Consider the following 18,123-nt stretch of genomic DNA (forward strand, 5'->3'; position numbering starts at 1 on the left):
CAAATCAGTTAACTGTTTTGCGTATTAAAAATGGAAGATTGTTAGGAATAAAGAAAAAAAGTAAACCATTATAGAAACATAACCCGATAAAACACATAGCCAAATTGTCACATCCTGAAGCCTACATTCTATTAAAATACAGAGTACATAGTCTCTCTGGGAGTCTAAGTCCTGGATACCATATATATATTTTTTTAAATCTATAAAGATAAAAGAAGGTGGCATACTAGTTTAAACATTTTTCTCTACAAAAATTTTGCCAGGATTGCGATTTCCTTTGGTTAAACGCTGAACAGATGTATAATTTAAGAATGAATCAACCAAAATAGAGATAGAGAGAGAAAGATAAAAAGAGAGACGAATCAAACATCTCTCTCCTCCTGTTGTGTCTCTATTGCCTAGAGTAAAATCCACATTTGCTAAAAGGCATCTGCTTCTTGAAGTCATTTCCAATCACTCTCTGCTTCATACTGTAATCTCTAGCAACCTGGCTACAAACTACAATCATTCAAACTAGCATGCCAGGTCCATTTTGTTGACACTCATTTCTCCACCTAAAGAAGGCACTTGAGGATATAAACTCAAGAGCTTTATTAATAAAATCAGGAGTCACAAAACTACTACTCTGTGGCCAAATCCTTTTCATGGAGTTTTACTGGAATACAGCCAAGTTCATTCAATTACGTACTGTCCCACACTTTATTGTGCTACAAAGGCAAAGTTGAGTATCTAGAAAAAGAGCCATAATAGCGCACGGGTCTAAAATATTCACTTACTGGCCCTTTAGAGAAAAAGTTTGCTGACTCTTGAATAAAATAATTAATCTCCCAAATATGGTCTACACTTAAGATACTATTATACATTTAAATAGAAACCATTTTAATCATGTTTATATAAGAAAGATTAATTGGGAAAATATAATTCAGAACATACAGAACCCGACAGATACAACTTACATAGCTGAATATATAGTTTAGGTGACTTGTGTAAACATTTAAAGCAATAAAATTTGCCATAACATTTTTAAGACACTGAAGCTCTAATCTCCTTTCAAATAATAAAGAAACCTAGAAATGGTGGACCATAACATTCATCCATCTTTTTTTGAGAGAATTTCATGAGAGGTCTTTTAAAGGAACTCTTCAGAGAAGCATTTGGGGAAAACAGGTGGATAAATCTATGAAACCCGAGACGAGTCCAGAGGACCAACCATCTTCCAATTAGAAACTAAAGGTACTTTAAACTCTCTTTGCAAGTCATTAGCTTCTCTGACCCAGTCTGATTTCCATTCTTCAACCTGTGTCCCAATTTTATACTATTTTCCAATAGTAGACAAAGTGATCCTCTGCCCAGATCCCTTCTTGGGACTGATGCACTCATCCCTAACTGTAGTAATAACAGCTTTTGTGTTTCTCACTGGGAACTGCCTTTAGCTGCAGTAAACTCTCACTCAAGGTTATGCCCCACTTAGAAGGCAGTGTGAAGTCCAGGATGGCTAAGATGGGGATGCAGAATTTCATCCTCCTTTCTCCAACTGGAAATAACTCCAAAGGACCAGCTCAGCTCCAGACTCAATGAGTCCATACAGACTCAACCCCAGGCGCAACTCCCAGGGATCAACATCCCCCTCTGCACATTCCTAACTTCCTTATTTCCTTACAGATGTGTCTCCTCAGGAATCCACCCCAACTCTCCATCTCAGAGTCCCATCTACAGGAAACTCAACCTACATCACTCAACAATTCTGATCTGCTTTTTCATATGTATAACTATCCTACATAGATTTGTTCCCTGTTTACTGCCTCCATTTTACCCAAATCTTGAAACCACATTTCCATCTCCAGTTTGATTGGTTTTATCTTTCTGACAATGTAAATACAACCCTAATTTGGCAAACCAATGTACTGAACCTAAAAAGGGATTTTTTTTTTTTACAGGTAAGTTTGGCATTATAGGAAAAAAGAATAATAATCACAACATTTAAACTAACCTTAAATTGATTCCCTCTCTGTGGTGATTAGTAGAAATCCAGTGATGACATGGTCAAACTCAAACACTTCATCCATAAGCCAGGGTTTGGTCCCATGCATCAATAGTAACCATAACTTAAAAGTGACTGTCCTATAATTTTATAAATTACATACCACTCCTGAGGTAGGAAATATATCACTAATACTTCCGTCAGCTTCCCACACTATGGTTATACGACCATATGTTCCTTTTAAGCGCTCAACATTCAAGGTTACAAGGCTATCTTGTTCCATTTCTTCCACTTGCTTATATAATGAATTCTGAAAAACACACAGGAAGTCACAAGGGATTAGCTGAAATTACCTACATACATATTTCATGCTGTTGTGCACGTGCAAATTTTACAGTACTAAACAGCATGATACAACATAAAAACAACACAAGTGAAAAACATAGTTTAAAAAACAGCAGTAGATGATGACCACGATTTTAATTTGAAAATACACGTTTGAATAATTTTTTTTAAAGACTTTACTCACTTATTTGACAAAGAGAGAGAGAGAGAGAGTACAAGAAGGAGAAATAGCAGAGGGGGAGGGAGAAGCAGGCGCCCTGCTGAGAAGGGAGCCCATGCAGGGCTCAATCCCATGACTCCATCATGACCTGAGCAGGACAGACCCTTAACCAACTAAACCACCCAGGCACCTCATGTTTGAAAAACTAAGACTAAGTTAAAGTAAATTAAAATGTTAATCATTATAGGATTATTTTTACTTTGTTTTTTTATTTCTGTAATTTTCAAATTTCTTCAATGAACATCTTATTTTCACATTCAGAAAGCATACACTTTTTAGAAAGCATTACATATAGTATGTAAAGTTTCTAGAAATGAAAGGACATATAGTCAGGAGATGAGGGAAGTCTTCTTCCCCTGTATAACTTCTGGCAACCCCTCTAGGTTTTGTTTCCTACTTGTAAAATAAGTTTTGGTCTACAAGGCCTCTAGGGTCCCACTCAGAGGCAAAGACATCAAGAGAACCAGGACACTCTTTCTGATTACTCACGAATGTTTTTTAACCTTAAATTCATATCCTCTAAAATGTTCTGCAGGCTGTGCAGTTTCCATTGATGGTGTTTCATCCTCGGCACCTGGTCTTTACAACTATTTCTCTTGCCAGAAATATCCACTGCCCCTCTTCTCATCTAGACTCCATGACCTCTTTCCTCTGTTCCAGACTGATTTCTACCTCTGTGTGAATGGAACTCCTCCTCTAACATTTGCAGCGTCTCCTGAGAGCCGCTGAATGATATTTTGCTCAAAATTAATGCTCCAAAGAATCCCTTCTTACAACACCCCTACTTTATCCATAAGCAATAAAGACAGAATATGGAGTATAAATATTTTTTTTAAATTTTCCCAGTAATAGTTTTCTTTTTCTTTTCTTTCTTTTTTTTTTTTTTAAGATTTTTTACTTACTTATGTGAGAGAGAGAGAGAGTGAGAGAGAGCATGAGAGGGCAGAAGATCAGAGGGAGAAGCAGACTCCCCATGGAGCCGGAAGCCTAATGTGGGACTCAATCCTGGTACTCTAGGATCATGACCTGAGGCAAAGGCCGTTGCTTAACCAACTGAGCCACCCAGGCTTAGTAAGCAGTTGCTTAACCAACTGAGCCACCCAGACACCCTGTAATTCTTTTTCTTGTCTTTTTATTATGGTGATTTGAAAAGAAATTCCTCCATGAATTTCTTACAGCTTCTAAAAGCTTCTATTTTAGAATATAGTTTGAGTAGATAGCCTATCCTATGGCAGTACCTTACACTGCATTTTAATATATTGTTACAAATGTTACATAGTAATAAAATCTGTGCAAAGCATTCAAACCTTCCTACAGAAAATATGTTGATTTAAAAATATGCATAGGGGGCAGCTGGCTGGCTCAGTTAGTAGAGCATGTGACTCAACCTTGGGGTTTGTGTGTCTAGTCTCAATTCTACAGCCAGAGTGGTTCTTTTATTTATTTATTTATTTTTATCCCTAAACTATAATTTTATTTATTTTTTTTAATTAATTTTTTATTTTTTATAAACATATATTTTTATCCCCAGGGGTACAGGTCTGTGAATCACCAGGTTTACACACTTCACAGCACTCACCAAAGCACATACCCTCCCCAATGTCCATAATCCCACCCCCTTCTCCCAAACCCCCTCCCCCCAGCAACCCTCAGTTTGTTTTGTGAGATTAAGAGTCACTTATGGTTTGTCTCCCTCCCAATCCCATCTTGTTTCATTTATTCTTCTCCTACCCACTTAAGCCCCCATGTTGCATCACCACTTCCTCATATCAGGGAGATCATATGATAGTTGTCTTTCTCTGCTTGATTTATTTCGAAATAAATCAAGCAGAGAAAGACAACTATCAGAGTGGTTCTTTTAAAATGTGAGTCAGATCAAGTTGCTCTTCCACTCCCAACGCTTTCCCTCCAGGGCAAACTTCATGATGGTACTCAGGGACTCGCGCAGGTGTGAGTTCACAGAGTGGCCTCCCTGCTAGCCTTCGAAGGCCTGCTCTAAAGTTGGCCCTCGCCTGGTGTCTGGGAAATTGGGTTTAAGGAGGATTCCCGCCGTTCCTGGAACGCACACCGGCTCCCTGTGCCTGAACTGTGCACACAGTGTGGTTTATACTCAACACCTATTTTCACTCTGGGGATCTGGAATTTTGTCATGTGTCAGGCTGAGAGTCCACAGTTAACATCCAGGCAGTGGGGTCTCTAAGGAGCTTCCCTGGTTGGCAACACCTCTCACATGTTGTCACAATTCATCTCAATGCTGGGGGAAGTAAGTGTGTCCTGTGTGGTTCCCATGGTTTCCTCTGAATCTCTACCCCACATGCCTTTTCCCTTATGATTTTACTTTGTATCCTCTTCACTGTAATAAATCATAGTATGAGTATGGTGAAACCCTGAGTCCTCTGAGTCTTCCTAGCAAGTCATAAACCTGTGGGTGCTGCTGGGGAAGCCGGAAACAGGACGGTGGCCCTTCACCTCTTGGGCTTCATCGCTCCCTCCTACATGGACTTCAGCCACAGTGGCCTCCTTGCTGCACCAGATGGGCGAGGCCTCATTCCAGGGCCTTTCCTTTCGTTGATGGCTCCCCCTGCCTTGAATGTTCTTCCCCTCTCTCCTCCAGGCCTTTGTCCCCAGGTCACTTCCATAGTGCTGCCCTTCCTGATAGCCTATGTTTTACTTCCTACACCCAAACTCCACCCCTTGGCCTCACAATCTCCATCCGTCCTCCCTGCCAAATGTTTTCCCAGAACACTTATTACCATCACACCGAGTACAGATGTCTCGCATGTCTCTGACTACTGTCTGTCTCCCTTTGCCTCCTCCATGACTTAGGACAATGACGATAGGGATTTTTTACTGTTTTACTTCTTGATATATCTCTAGCATCTGAAACAGTATCTGGTACACAGTAGGTGTCTGTTAAATAACTGCCACATGAATGAATAAATGAATGAACAGATGAATAAGTGCCCTTGTTAGTTCTGACCAATGAGACCTAAGAAGAGTTTTCCAGAGTCTTTTGGGAAATCTCTTCATCACCCCAAGTGCCACATTTCCTTCTCCCCAAAGGGACATAAACAAGAAGGCAATGGCCCTAACAATAACACCAACTTTCAAACAATCAAATGAAGAAGCAACTTTATGCTGGCAAAGTGGAGAAATTGAAAGAATCTGGGTCATGGTGACACAGTAAAGTATCCATCCAACCCCAAAGCCCATTTTCTCTGTGGACATGGTTTTGGTGTTTAAGCCACTTTTAGTTGAATTTTCCTTACTTGCAGAATATTTCAGAGAACAATACATGAAAACTGCAGTTTTCTTAACTTCAGTTAGGAAATCAAGATAGAGTTGGCCAATAGGGCTAAATGATGCAATATAGAGCGTGTCCTTTTGTTTATGGGTAAAGGAATAGGAAGTCGGAGTATGGAAGTCGACCTGGTAAGATCCACATAGTTCTCTTTCCTCAGGAGAAAGCACCTCCATGTGTAAAATGCAGGTATAGTTAAAACATAATCCCCACACACACATTCTCTCCCCTTCTCCTTCAATACACAAAGGAAAGTAACATATTTGTAGGGGATATACATATAACAAAACACAGTATATAATCTATTCAGAATCTGCCTCATCATTACTCCCTAGAGATGAGGTTAATAGTGGAGCCAAACTCCAGGACCAAGGTCAACTGGTAACATTTCAAATTCAGTCTTGTAAGAGGAATCAGTATAATAAAAAAGTTTAGGACAAGTTGATTCAGAGGTTTCAGTGTGTAGGAATATAAATTATAAGACATCAGGAAAGTTCACCATAAAATGCAGCGTTGGGGGGTGAAATGGGGAAAGAGAAAGGAGAAAGGATGAAGATATCAAAGTAGGACTATAAATACAATGAACAGGGGCACCTGGATGGCTCAGTTGGTTAAAAGTCTAACTCTTGGTTTCAGCTCAGGTCATAATCTCAGGGTCAAGAGATCGAACCCCGCACCGGGCTCTGTGCTCGGCAAGGAGTCTGCTTGAGATTCTCTCTCCTCCTCCCTCTCTCTCTCTGCCCTTTGCCCCACTCCCATACTCTCCCTCTCTCCTAATAAATAAATAAATAAAAGCTTTAAAATAAATAAAGACATTGAATAAGTCATTTTGATTTCTAAGTGTGGGACCTTTACCTGAGCAAATCCAACGACTCCATAGGCATCATCATTAGACAGAATAGTTATTTTTACGTAACTGTTAATACCAATCTCTGCTCCTGCTTTGGGATTTTTAAGCTGAACTCTAAAGGATTCTTCTTCTTCTGGAACTGAGTCATCAAGGATGTTTACCGCTATTACAGCTTCTCTGTCACCAGGTTCAAATATCAGTTCACCTGAACTAGCATAAGAAATATATCAAATAAGTCAGCTGCTACAAATATCAGGTATATACATATACAAAAACATAAAACTCTCAGAACACTGATTAATATTAAACATTTGGAAAAATCATATTTCATAAATAAAATTATAATATAATTGTTCATAATACTGATGAACTTCATAACATAGATATAAGAAGTATGGAACATAACCAAATTTCTAGATTATAAATTACTCATATTTTGTATATTTCCGGTCACTAAATAAACACTTAGAAATTAGGTGCCACATAAAACTATGGTGAGCATAAAGACATTTCGTATAAAATGTTGAACCTACCTAGGAATAAAGTCAGACTGGCTCGAGATGTAGGCCAGCTCATACATGTGTGAGTGGACAGCTCCCACTAGAGCAATTAAACTCTTGCTTGAATTAAAGGACTTTACTGTAACAGAAGCTGCATCATGAGCAGAAGGGGCTTCCAGAATGAAAGAGAATTGATTCAGCTCTGAATTCCAGCAGTAAAGAGCAGACATAGCTTGGCCAATAAGAAGGATGTGGACTATGGAAAGGAAAGAAAAGGCAACTACAGTGAGATGTGAATATCACCGCACACACCCCACCATGGTACTAAAGCAAAACTTCTCTACACTTAAAGTTCTATTTTGATTTCTGGGTTAATTAAATTTGAGCTGATTTCTGAAAACTGAAATACTATTTGAAATAACTAAATGTAAATAGCAATTTTTTAAATGCTGTGGAGTGACCCAACCAGCCTAACAGTAAACCCACAATCCACGTAATAAATAAGAAACCACTGGATAGTAAAGCTCAAATGGACCGTGGACTCTTATTCATCTCAGTATTTAGGACTCAGTATTTAGTATTTTGCATGGTAGGATATTTTTAAAAGTGAAAAATATGTATAATCCTACAAATAAATGCTTCATTTTTATAATTTCCATTCCTGTCACCATCCATAAGAATTTATGATAAGCATAATTATAAACAGACTAAATACAAAAAAATTCTTAATTAAGAAGCTTAATCCTATATTTATATGGCACTTCTTAGGTGTCACTACAAAGCATTCAAATTTATTATTTTAATGCATAATCTATAGAGCTGATCTTCAAAATATACTTAATTTCTCTACATTGTTCATTATTTTATATTTTTCAATATTAATTAGAGAAAGTTATTAATTCTTTTCACTTGATAATTTTTTTTTTTTAAAACTAGGCTCTATACCCAGCATGGAGCCCAGTGTGGGGCTTGAACTCACAACCCTGAGATCAAGATCTGAGCTGAGATTAAGAGTCAGATGCTCAACCAACTGAGCCACAAAGGTGCCTGTTCACTTTATAAATTCTTAAAGGTAGTAATTAGGCCAAAGGATCTGAACAAATCTTTGATCTCAGAGTATATGTTGCCAATGCTTTTTGAAAAGTTGGTAGGAAAAGATGCTCTTAATGATTCAATGCAATGGCAAATATTAGCAAATATGGAAGGTAAAGAACCTTATATACTATATAGCAGGGGAAATTTGGAGTCAGGGAGCTTACTACATTGTATAGGCCACTAAGCAATCTTCAGACTTAAAACTAGGGAGAAGCATGAGAAACCAACCAGAAACATGCACAAATTCCAGTACCTAAAGAAACACATCAGAATATAAAGATATGAACTAAGATGGATTTGCTTATTAAAACATTAAAACAGGGTGCCTGGGTGTCTCAGTGGGTTAAGCCTCTGCCTTTGGCTCAGGTCATAATATCAGGGTGCTGGGATCGAGCCCTGCATTGGGCTCTCTGCTTGGCAAGGAGCCTGCTTCCTCCTCTCTCTCTCTCTGCCTGCCTCTCTGCCTACTTGTGATCTCTGTCAAATAAATAAATAAAATCTTAAAAAAAAAAAAAAGGCACACAGAACTGGAAACCATGAAAATTTTAGCCTAAAAGGTTACAATGGAAGATCCATATTCCTACTCTAAAATATCAAATATCAAGAATTATTCATTACGTTTACTTATGGTAATTATTTAAGTACTATTGCAAGTTAGTAATTGTTGCATAAAAGGTAAAAATGAAGAAAAATGTTATTAATAAATTTGGTTTTTAAAAATGATCATATATTTTTCATAAAGCTCTGTAAAACTGAAGACACTCAGTGAAAAGCAAATTCTTCAGACGGACCTCAAGATCTCCTAAGTTTAAATGATTCTACAATCTCAATCAATCAATCGATCTACAGTCTCAACCAAAATCCTGAAGTGTTCTGAGTATCACTGATTATGTATCTTAATTCTTAGAGATATACCCTATTCACTTCCTCCCCACCAGAAAAGTATGAGACGGTAGCAAATAGATAATTAGGCATTCAGAGTAGGAAATGCATGGGGCTCAAATCTGCATTTTTGTATGCAGAGAGTGTTTTCTCAGAAAATAGCTATTTGTACTGTTCGAGATCATAGAACAGGGCCAGGAGTTTATAAGGGAAAAAAAACCCTTAAGTCTACTCTGGGGAACAGAATTTTAACCGTTACTGATTATAGAATTCCCTTCCAGTTAACAAAACTATAAACAAACAAAGTATCCTAAATGGCTGAGATTATTTAAGGAGTGAGTGAACATAGAGAAGTCCCAGGACAGAAAGCTAGAGGGAGCATTACTAGCTCTTAAGAGATCTGGGAGAAGAAACCAGTAACACAGAGGACCGCCAGACAGGGCTGTGAGGGAAGCCGTGCCCTCAGGATAGGGCGGGATTCCAGTGCAAGGAGATGAGGGGCATTCTGAGAAAAGTTCCAGAGTGTAACTGTTCTGGGGGATGCTGTGGAAGGGTTTGGGGAGTTGGCAGGGAGAGAACTGAGTCCCTCGTCTGGAAATTAGGGCTCCTGTGGTCCAGAGCACACACAGACCAGATGGGATGAGTCACTTTCTCCCAAGGGGGCCTGGGCTTCTTATGGTGACTACACAGGGATGAAGAGTGATGAGTTCCTCGAAATGATTTCCACAGATGATGATTTTCAAAGGTGACGGTTTTGGTGAAGCGGAGAGTGTTGGGCAAAGAAGGAGAAGGGGAAGGGGAAGTAGAATTATTAAATGGTTCTTCCTTACAGAAGCTTTCTGGGCCTCCCTTAGACCTGGTCAAGTTTTCTCCATTTTGTGGGAGTAGAGCACTTTCTCCTCTGATAGCAGTTACCTGTTTGTAGTTAGAAACTTACTCGTGTTATTATACATCATGTCTCCCTTCCCTACCACATGTTAAAACTTCTTCAGGGCAGGGGATGTACAAGAATTTGTTTACCTTTATTTCCTCAGGGCCTACCACTCTGCCGGGTAGGTAAGTGGCATTTTAAAAATCTATTAAAGAATGGAGGAAAGAAGGAAGAAGGGAAAGATAAGATTGTATGTCCTTGCAGCCTTTGTCACGTTCATTCTTCCTTTTCCATTTAAAGAATTCGGTTTCTACCCAATAATCTCTGTCAAGTCATTAAGCAGAATAAATATGTAATCCTCACAGCCGTGGCTCCAATCTAATATTTGACATATTCAAAACAAGAAAGTCCTTGAATATTATTTAATGCATAATTTCAGCTTTCAGGGGATCTATAATAAGCCATTCTAAATAATTACTCATAATCTTTTCATACTTCTACAACCTCAAGTCACAGAAACAAAAGAAATAAAAAGACCTCACAATGGGTCCCTTAACAAGCCTCTGGCAGAATTTTTTCATAAATTCCTTTAGAAAGTGTGCCTATTCTATTTCTTTAAAAATCTTTAAAGGGAATTCTATAACTTCAATTAACAGCCCATTCAGGCAGCACTTGTCATCCTTAAAAACATTCATTAGGAAACTATTTTGAATTATAATAAGTGACTCAAGTAGATACAGTTAGTCCACTTGAACGCTTGAGGTATAGGAAAAGCAAAAATAAAAAAGCCTCAAAATTAAAGGACAAGTAGACACCGACTAAACAAATACATGATGAAAGATACATAATTTATGTAGTAAATCAATTGCTGAGTGAATGATAAGAAAGCCACAGAACCGTATTTCACAGGATAACATCACAGCTTCATGGCATGTCAGAGTCTGACAAATAAAGAGAAGTTATTTATGGAGAGGATGTTCAGAACAGAGATAGACACAGGACGCTGACAGCAGAGTGACCCTGGAGTGGAGGGCAGATAATGATGCAATAGTCCAGATCCAAGGAGACCAGGGTCTAGGAGAACGTGGTGCAGAGACAGGGCTGAGGAGGGGTAGGGCATATGGGAAACAAAGCAGAGTGAGATAGATAATCCACAAAAAGTGAGAGATCCATAAGATCTGATGCTTGGTCAGCAGTGGAGGCGACAGCAGAAGACAGTATCTAAGGATTATGGTGCCTGATACAGAAAACTGGCAGCCAGGCACCTAGGAGAAAAACAACAAGAACAGACTCCTGCATTTGTGCTAAAGCCTCTACTCTTCACAGTAACACTTACTTTACAGATTTTGGCTTTTATCATTTACTTCATAGATTTTAGATTTTACTTTATAGATTGGAGACATGCATCGATGTTTCCAAAATCTAAACCTCTAACCGATTTCATCAGTACCACGTCTCTAACCACCTACAGAGGCTTCTATATGGAATCTTGCCTGGGAGGTTGCCAATTGTTTCATCCAGCATATTCTACACACCAAAGCTAGGTGGAGTTATAAAACATGCCTTCAATCATCACTTGCTTTTGAAATGCCTTTAAGGATTTCTCTACCCCAATAATGCTCAGAGTATAGTCCCCAGACCCCTAGCAGTCACTGAGACACTTTAGGAGGGTCTGTGAAGTCAAAATTATTTTTGTACTAACACTAAGACGTTATTAGTCTACATAATTCTCATTCTTTCATGAACGTGGGATTTTCTACAGGCTATATGACCAAAAATATTACAGTATGTAGAATACGGATGAAGACATGAGAATCCAGGTGTTGTCTACTAAGCCAGACATTAGAGAAATTCACAAAAACAATGATACCACCCTTCTTACAAAAGTTTCATTTGGAAAATATATTTTTAAAAAATAAAACATGCTATTTTCATTTCACAGGTGATGAGTTCACTGCTATCATTCTCAATTGAATTAGTAAGTATCTTTAAAATTTCTCCTTTTTAATTTCTAATACAATAAATATCAGTAGATAGAATCTACATGAAATCCTTAAATTTTTAAGAGGATGAAAAGTTTCTAAGGCAAAAATATTTGGGAACCACTGAACCATCCAAACACAGATCAAATCCTGAGCCTGACATTCCAGACTTCCTTGTATGGATGTTAGTGTCTATGTTTCCAACCTTACCACCACTACATTCTGGGTCAAACCCTCTGTCCCCACCACTCTAGTCTGCTCATTGTGCCCGCGATGTCGTATATTTCGACCTTTCTCTTTTGCTCACATCTTTCCCTCTACCCACATTTCATACCAGCCTACCCAGGCCTAGCTCACGTTCCCTTCTGAGACCTCTTACCCACTTCAATTCTACCATTCACAGAGCAAATGGGACTGGAATCTTGAATTATTGTCTTAATATTCTTCTTGCTTCTCCAACCAGACATTAAACCCCTGAAGGCAAGGAATTCTTCATAACTTTAAACACTGACTTACATAGAACATCTAATCAATAAATGGTGCTGTTTAATTCATTAAAAAAATCACTATGTCTCAATTTAAAAGCAGGACTTTAATCTATCCAGACTCACGGGCTGAGTCACTTGGTTTGTCTGCTAGCTTCCTCTGGGCACATCAAACAGAGATATGCTGACTCATGAGCATGCCCCTGGCTCTGGGAGGCACCCCACAGGCTCACCACACCCACTGCCGTAGCCTTCCGAGCCTTATTACGATGGGCCCACCACCTGATTTTTTGCCAACTCTGAAATGGTCTTATGGCCTTCCAGACAACATTCACCCCTTGGTTTCTCACTAACAAACTTTGTTTTGGAAATCACTGTGAATAAAACTACTGCTTATGTTTCTAAAGTGTGACTTAAAGTACAGAAAACCAAGAAAGGACCAGACTGGAAGAAGGATAGGAGAGTGAAAAAGGACCGCAGAGTTCTTATAATCATTTTCTGGCTTTTCAAAAAGACTTCAAGGCAGATACCTCTTATCCTCTTAGACGTTCATGTTTAAAACATATTACTATATGTAATGCCACTCTTCACTTTTCTCTAGACAAAAGAAATACATTACCTTACTATATTCTTCACTAAGATTTTGTTATATTTCAGTTATTCTGATTCTTCTCAAGCACAAATACCCATTTTAAAACTATTAGTCCTTTTGAATTTCTGGAATTTCGATAGATGTTTCTATTAAGATCTTGATTTTACATCCTTATTAAAATACCTAGTGTCTGGCAATGTGATAATATCTCCAAATCAATTTGATTAAAATTGCTCTAGGTTTCCACACTGCATTTCAGATTAGTTAGCAGTTTAAAATCCCTTACCTATTCCTGAAGCTGGTGTAAAGGAGTAGATCCTATTAACAGTAGCAAAATCCAGGGATTGAAAATATCTGAAAAAGGACTGTCCTGTCTCCCAGATGAAAATATCAACTGAATTCTGATTTCCTACAATAATGGATGGAATAAAAGGCAAAAGTTACAGGGGAAAAAAATGACAAAATTACACAGTAAAAAAAATTAACAAAGATATCAAATTAATTTAAAAAACAAATTTAGTAGGATATTCCTCCAACTTCATTTAGTTAAGCAAAAATACAACCTAGTAGGAAACACTTCAAAAGTCTTTTCACATTTACCACATGGAGTACATATATGGCTGGCCACTGATTCATCATGATCTGATATTAAAGAAAGAACAGAAACACAAGTTCTGTTTTTTAGGAATGTTGAAATTTTACCTATGCAAGTTCCACTAGGCAGAAAAAAAAAGCGTATTTGTATTCAGAGAATATTTTCAAATAGTCTTAACCAAAAGTTGCTGAGTGCTAATTATTATTATTATTAATTTACCTAAGGGATCCCCAAGTATAGTCCCCAAAAATGTCACTGTTTGCATTTTGGATATAAGATCTTTAGATTTTTTTTCAGAGATCTTTCCATTTTACATGCCCATCCCAAATTTTATTTTAATAAAACTTTAAAGCAGTAGTTCATCATCTAAAGACTATACACGTCACTTATAACATGAGTTTTTTCCCAAAATCCACTTGCAGCTGACAGCCAATACACTATCCATCAAGAAATAGACTCACAAAAAATTATTCCCAGAGCTACATGTTTTCATACAGAACATATTACATGAATGCTAGATAATTCTGACAACGATGCATACAGTAAAAACACTATTATCTTCTCACCTAGAAAGACAGTTTTGGCAAAAATTAAATAAATATCATCGCCTGAAGTCAAGGCCTCAACTTGTGTTGTCCCATTGATTGGCACCTCTTGAAAGTTAATAAACTCGCTGCCAGACCATCTGAGTAAAAGGGAATTTGGCCTGGCATTCATCTGGGAAATGGCTAAGAACACAGAGCCTCCTCTGGTGAACAAGGCTATGCTCAGTACACCTCGGACAGGCAGCGTCTGATGTAACGTGAAGCTTCCTCCACTCCATCTGAAGACCTGTGGGAAATATTCAAATACAAACCCTTTGTAACTAGGACCTTAGCGCTCATGTGAGTTTAAACAATATCATATATTTACTCTCCTAATCCCCTTTATTTAGTTAGGATACTTTCATAAATGAGAAAATACCAAAACTGATGATCTCTCACTGCTCTCTCCTTTTTTTTAATCTGCGTAGGTGCACACGCTTCACACACAGCAATAAGTGAAAAAGAAGTTACGTGAAAACGAATCAATTTCAAATATAAACATGGGTAAGGGTTGGCCACAGCAAGAGAAAGGGAAAGCCAAAACCAGGAGAGAAGTCATCTGAATATGAAAATTCAGATCTGGATAAGAAACTTTCTGATGCTAGAATATCATTCCTTACCCACTGTTTAAGCAACTGAATATAAAAAGAAACACCAAAACTCTTTAGTCCTGAAGGTGGCAATGTACACAAGGTTTTAAGGTGAGTGTTCATATATTTAAAATTAAAAGAAAATCCTGAATCCACCTGGTTTCTTATACAATCTCATCAATTGCACAAAGAATTGTATTTATTTAGTCAACAATTGGGAATATATATGAGCCTGACATTTTGCAGGCATTATGGATAGAGTGGCCTCACCCCTTATGGATCTTACCAACTGTTAGGAAAAGGCAAATGATAAACACATCACTGATTAAATAAATGTATGATTATTCAATTGAGACAAGTGCTGAAGATAACAACTGGGATATGATAATTATGGGTGTCACTAGGGAAACAAAGTTACGAAGAACAACACAACAAAGTTTCTAAGGCAGAAGATGTTTTTCATCAGCTGAATGAAGACCAGTCAACCTGAAGGAAGTTGACTGGCCTGAGGGAATGAAGACAGTAAGACTGGAGAGGTAAGGTCATGAGGTATCTTTTGTCAGGATGACCATATAATGCATCCTGGGGACCCTTTATAGAGCAAAAGTCACAATACTTAACAATCACATCAGGACAACAGACGCAATCTGGTCCTGAGCTGGGTAGATAAAGAACTAAGGTTATGCTACTTATAGTCCACATTAAATAACTTAGAATTATTCTATGTATAATTGGAAATCATCGAATAGTTTTAAAATGAGGAACAATATGAAATAATATTTTAGAAGGCGACTCCAGCTCCTGGATGGAGAATGGATGTGAGGAGTCAGGGCAGAAAATCAGAGACCAGTTGGGCAGCAACTCCAACAATGTGAGAGAGAAATCATGGGAGCTGGACTTGGGAGAGAGAAGCAGGGGTGGAAAGAAATATCTGTATTCAAAACACTACTGGGAGATAGCATCAGAAAGAGTAATAAATTAGATGTAAATGAATAAAAATGAATAATCAAGAAAGATATGAGCCACCATTTTGTCTTGTGCAACTGCATTTAAGAGGTTGGCATTTCCTGAGATGAAAGCCAAGCACTGCAACAAGTTTCAAAGAGAAAATCAAAATTCAGTTCAGGATATGTTAAATTTTAGATACTTTAAATATATGTATGTGGAGATGCCAAAAGGAGGTTAGATATGTTAAGTCTAGAAATTAGAGAAAAGGATACCTAGAAAAGTGTAAGACAGCCTACAGCTGATACCTTAAGACAGAGAACTGATAGAAATACCTGGAGTTAAGTGAAAAGAAATTTGAACTGAAACTAAATCTGGAAAACCCCAAAACATCTGAGTACAGGAAAGGGAAAAGGAAGTGGCAGTGGAGACCGAGAAGGGCAGCACACAGAGACAGGAGGAGAATGTGTGGTGGTGTAGAAATGAAGAGAAGATGTGGTTGAAATCTGAGGATGAAGTGACTGTTAACAAGCTAACAGGAAGCAGCCTAAGACAAGGACAGAATAATAGCCAGTGAATTCAACCCAGCTGTCATCAGTGACCGCGAGGTAAGATAAAGCAGGTAGACAATTCCTTCAAGGTATCTTACCACAAAGGGGAGAAAAGGAGGAAAAAAAAAAAAGCAGAAGGGGATGAGATGATGAAATGATGAGAGAAATTCCTTCTGAAGCATGGAGAGCCCCATTTACGTGGACTGTAATAATCCGATAGAGATGCTAGTGATGCCAGACACGCCGAGTAACCGAACCTTCTGATGGCCGGAGGAAGCTGGCTTTTACAGAAGGAAAGCTTCATAACAGGACACAGGAATAAAACTAGAAGGTTTCTGAATTTGGTCTGGCAAGATAACCAAGCTTCCTTTCTGGAGCTTAGTCAACAAAGTCATTAGCGAAAATGAGAAGAGAAGCAGGTATGGGAGTACGAGGAGTGAGAAGATTATCAAATAAGCATTATTAGCATTATGAGATGTAGTTTACTTGAGAAATGTGGAATTTCTGGGATGATGTTAAGTTCCCATTTGGCAATGTTAATCATGAATTTTTAGTTACACCATCTGTCCAGTTAGGTGATTTTTCTCCATTATGTTTTCTAACACTATTAAATTCTAATTAAATGTTCATGATTATTACACACTTGCTCTGGCTCTTGAAGACAATATTTATAATTCCATTGTTTAAAAATTACCTGTGACTAATTAACATCTACATTCTACTTTACTACTTTACCACAATCAAATTATGGGGTTTTTTTATACTAAACTTATAGACTACATCTTTGATGAGTTTCAAATACACTATATTTTTTAAATTCACTTTAAAACAATCAAACCTGAGTTAATTCGGAATCATCTCTTTGACTTGCGACAATTAAATAATCTTGATGGTCTGAACAAAAATATTTTACTTGAGAACTTTCAGAAATAATGATTGTTTGTACCTGCAAGGAAGACAAAACCATGGGAATAAATATTTAAATGAGAATTTTACCAGGAATTTTACTAAGTCTCTGAATACAATAATAGTATGAGTTAGTATTTGAAGTTCAAAACATGAAAAATCATTCTGAGCACTAAGTAGGCATACCTAGGTATCATTTCAAGATAAACAAAAATATTATTGGGTTAAAAGACTCTGCTAAAATGTGTATCAACTTTCAAAAAACCTTTTGCATATTAATATAGAACATATATTATCTTCCGTTAAAATCAATCTTACAAATTTGATTTTTTCCTTTAAATAAAGCAATCTAGAAAAAAAATGAAGATTTTTTTTTTTTTACCAGGAATAATTTGAATCCAGATGTGAATGTGTACACACTGTTAACAGAAGGCTTTTTGTCACTTGTTTCCTCATGAGTAATCACAAAGTAAGGGGAAAGACCAATATTAAAGGCTTCACAAGTTTTAGGATTTTCTATATTTAAATCCTAGGAAATAAGAAAAAACAGTAATTCATGAGATTCAAAATTCACATGTACATTTTATTTTATGTACTATAAAATGACTGATGTTTACCTCAAGTGGAATAAAAATCCCTTGCCATCGATAAACAGTAGAAGACAATTTTCTTAACATTATACCATATATTGAATCTTCCAAAGTAAAGAAACACCAACCAGAAGCTGAAGCATCAAAAAAACTCTGAACTGTGGAAAACACTGCATCCATTCCCCCTGAAATATGTAAATCATGATTTGTTAATGTATAATCTCTTTAAAACTTTATATCATTTATACAGTGAGATGA

The 18,123-nt window shown here is 37.4% G+C and overlaps 1 protein-coding gene across 3 annotated transcripts in view; it reads right to left on the reverse strand.

The window, feature by feature from the left end:
• The window catches only part of ADGRV1 (adhesion G protein-coupled receptor V1), a 541,343-nt gene that overhangs the window by 375,081 nt on the left and 148,139 nt on the right, over positions 1-18,123 (reverse strand). For all 3 annotated transcript variants that reach the window (XM_032335763.1, XM_032335762.1, XM_032335765.1), the window contains 8 exons: positions 17,893-18,050; positions 17,658-17,804; positions 17,208-17,315; positions 14,266-14,530; positions 13,391-13,513; positions 7,231-7,453; positions 6,703-6,907; positions 2,145-2,291 (listed from right to left, as the gene is read on the reverse strand). In XM_032335763.1, coding sequence (XP_032191654.1) covers positions 2,145-2,291; positions 6,703-6,907; positions 7,231-7,453; positions 13,391-13,513; positions 14,266-14,530; positions 17,208-17,315; positions 17,658-17,804; positions 17,893-18,050 — 1,376 coding nt within the window. The remainder of the gene's footprint in view (positions 1-2,144; positions 2,292-6,702; positions 6,908-7,230; positions 7,454-13,390; positions 13,514-14,265; positions 14,531-17,207; positions 17,316-17,657; positions 17,805-17,892; positions 18,051-18,123) is intronic.

This window comes from Mustela erminea, chromosome 3 (assembly GCF_009829155.1).
Source record: "Mustela erminea isolate mMusErm1 chromosome 3, mMusErm1.Pri, whole genome shotgun sequence".
NCBI classification, from domain to species: domain Eukaryota; kingdom Metazoa; phylum Chordata; class Mammalia; order Carnivora; family Mustelidae; genus Mustela; species Mustela erminea.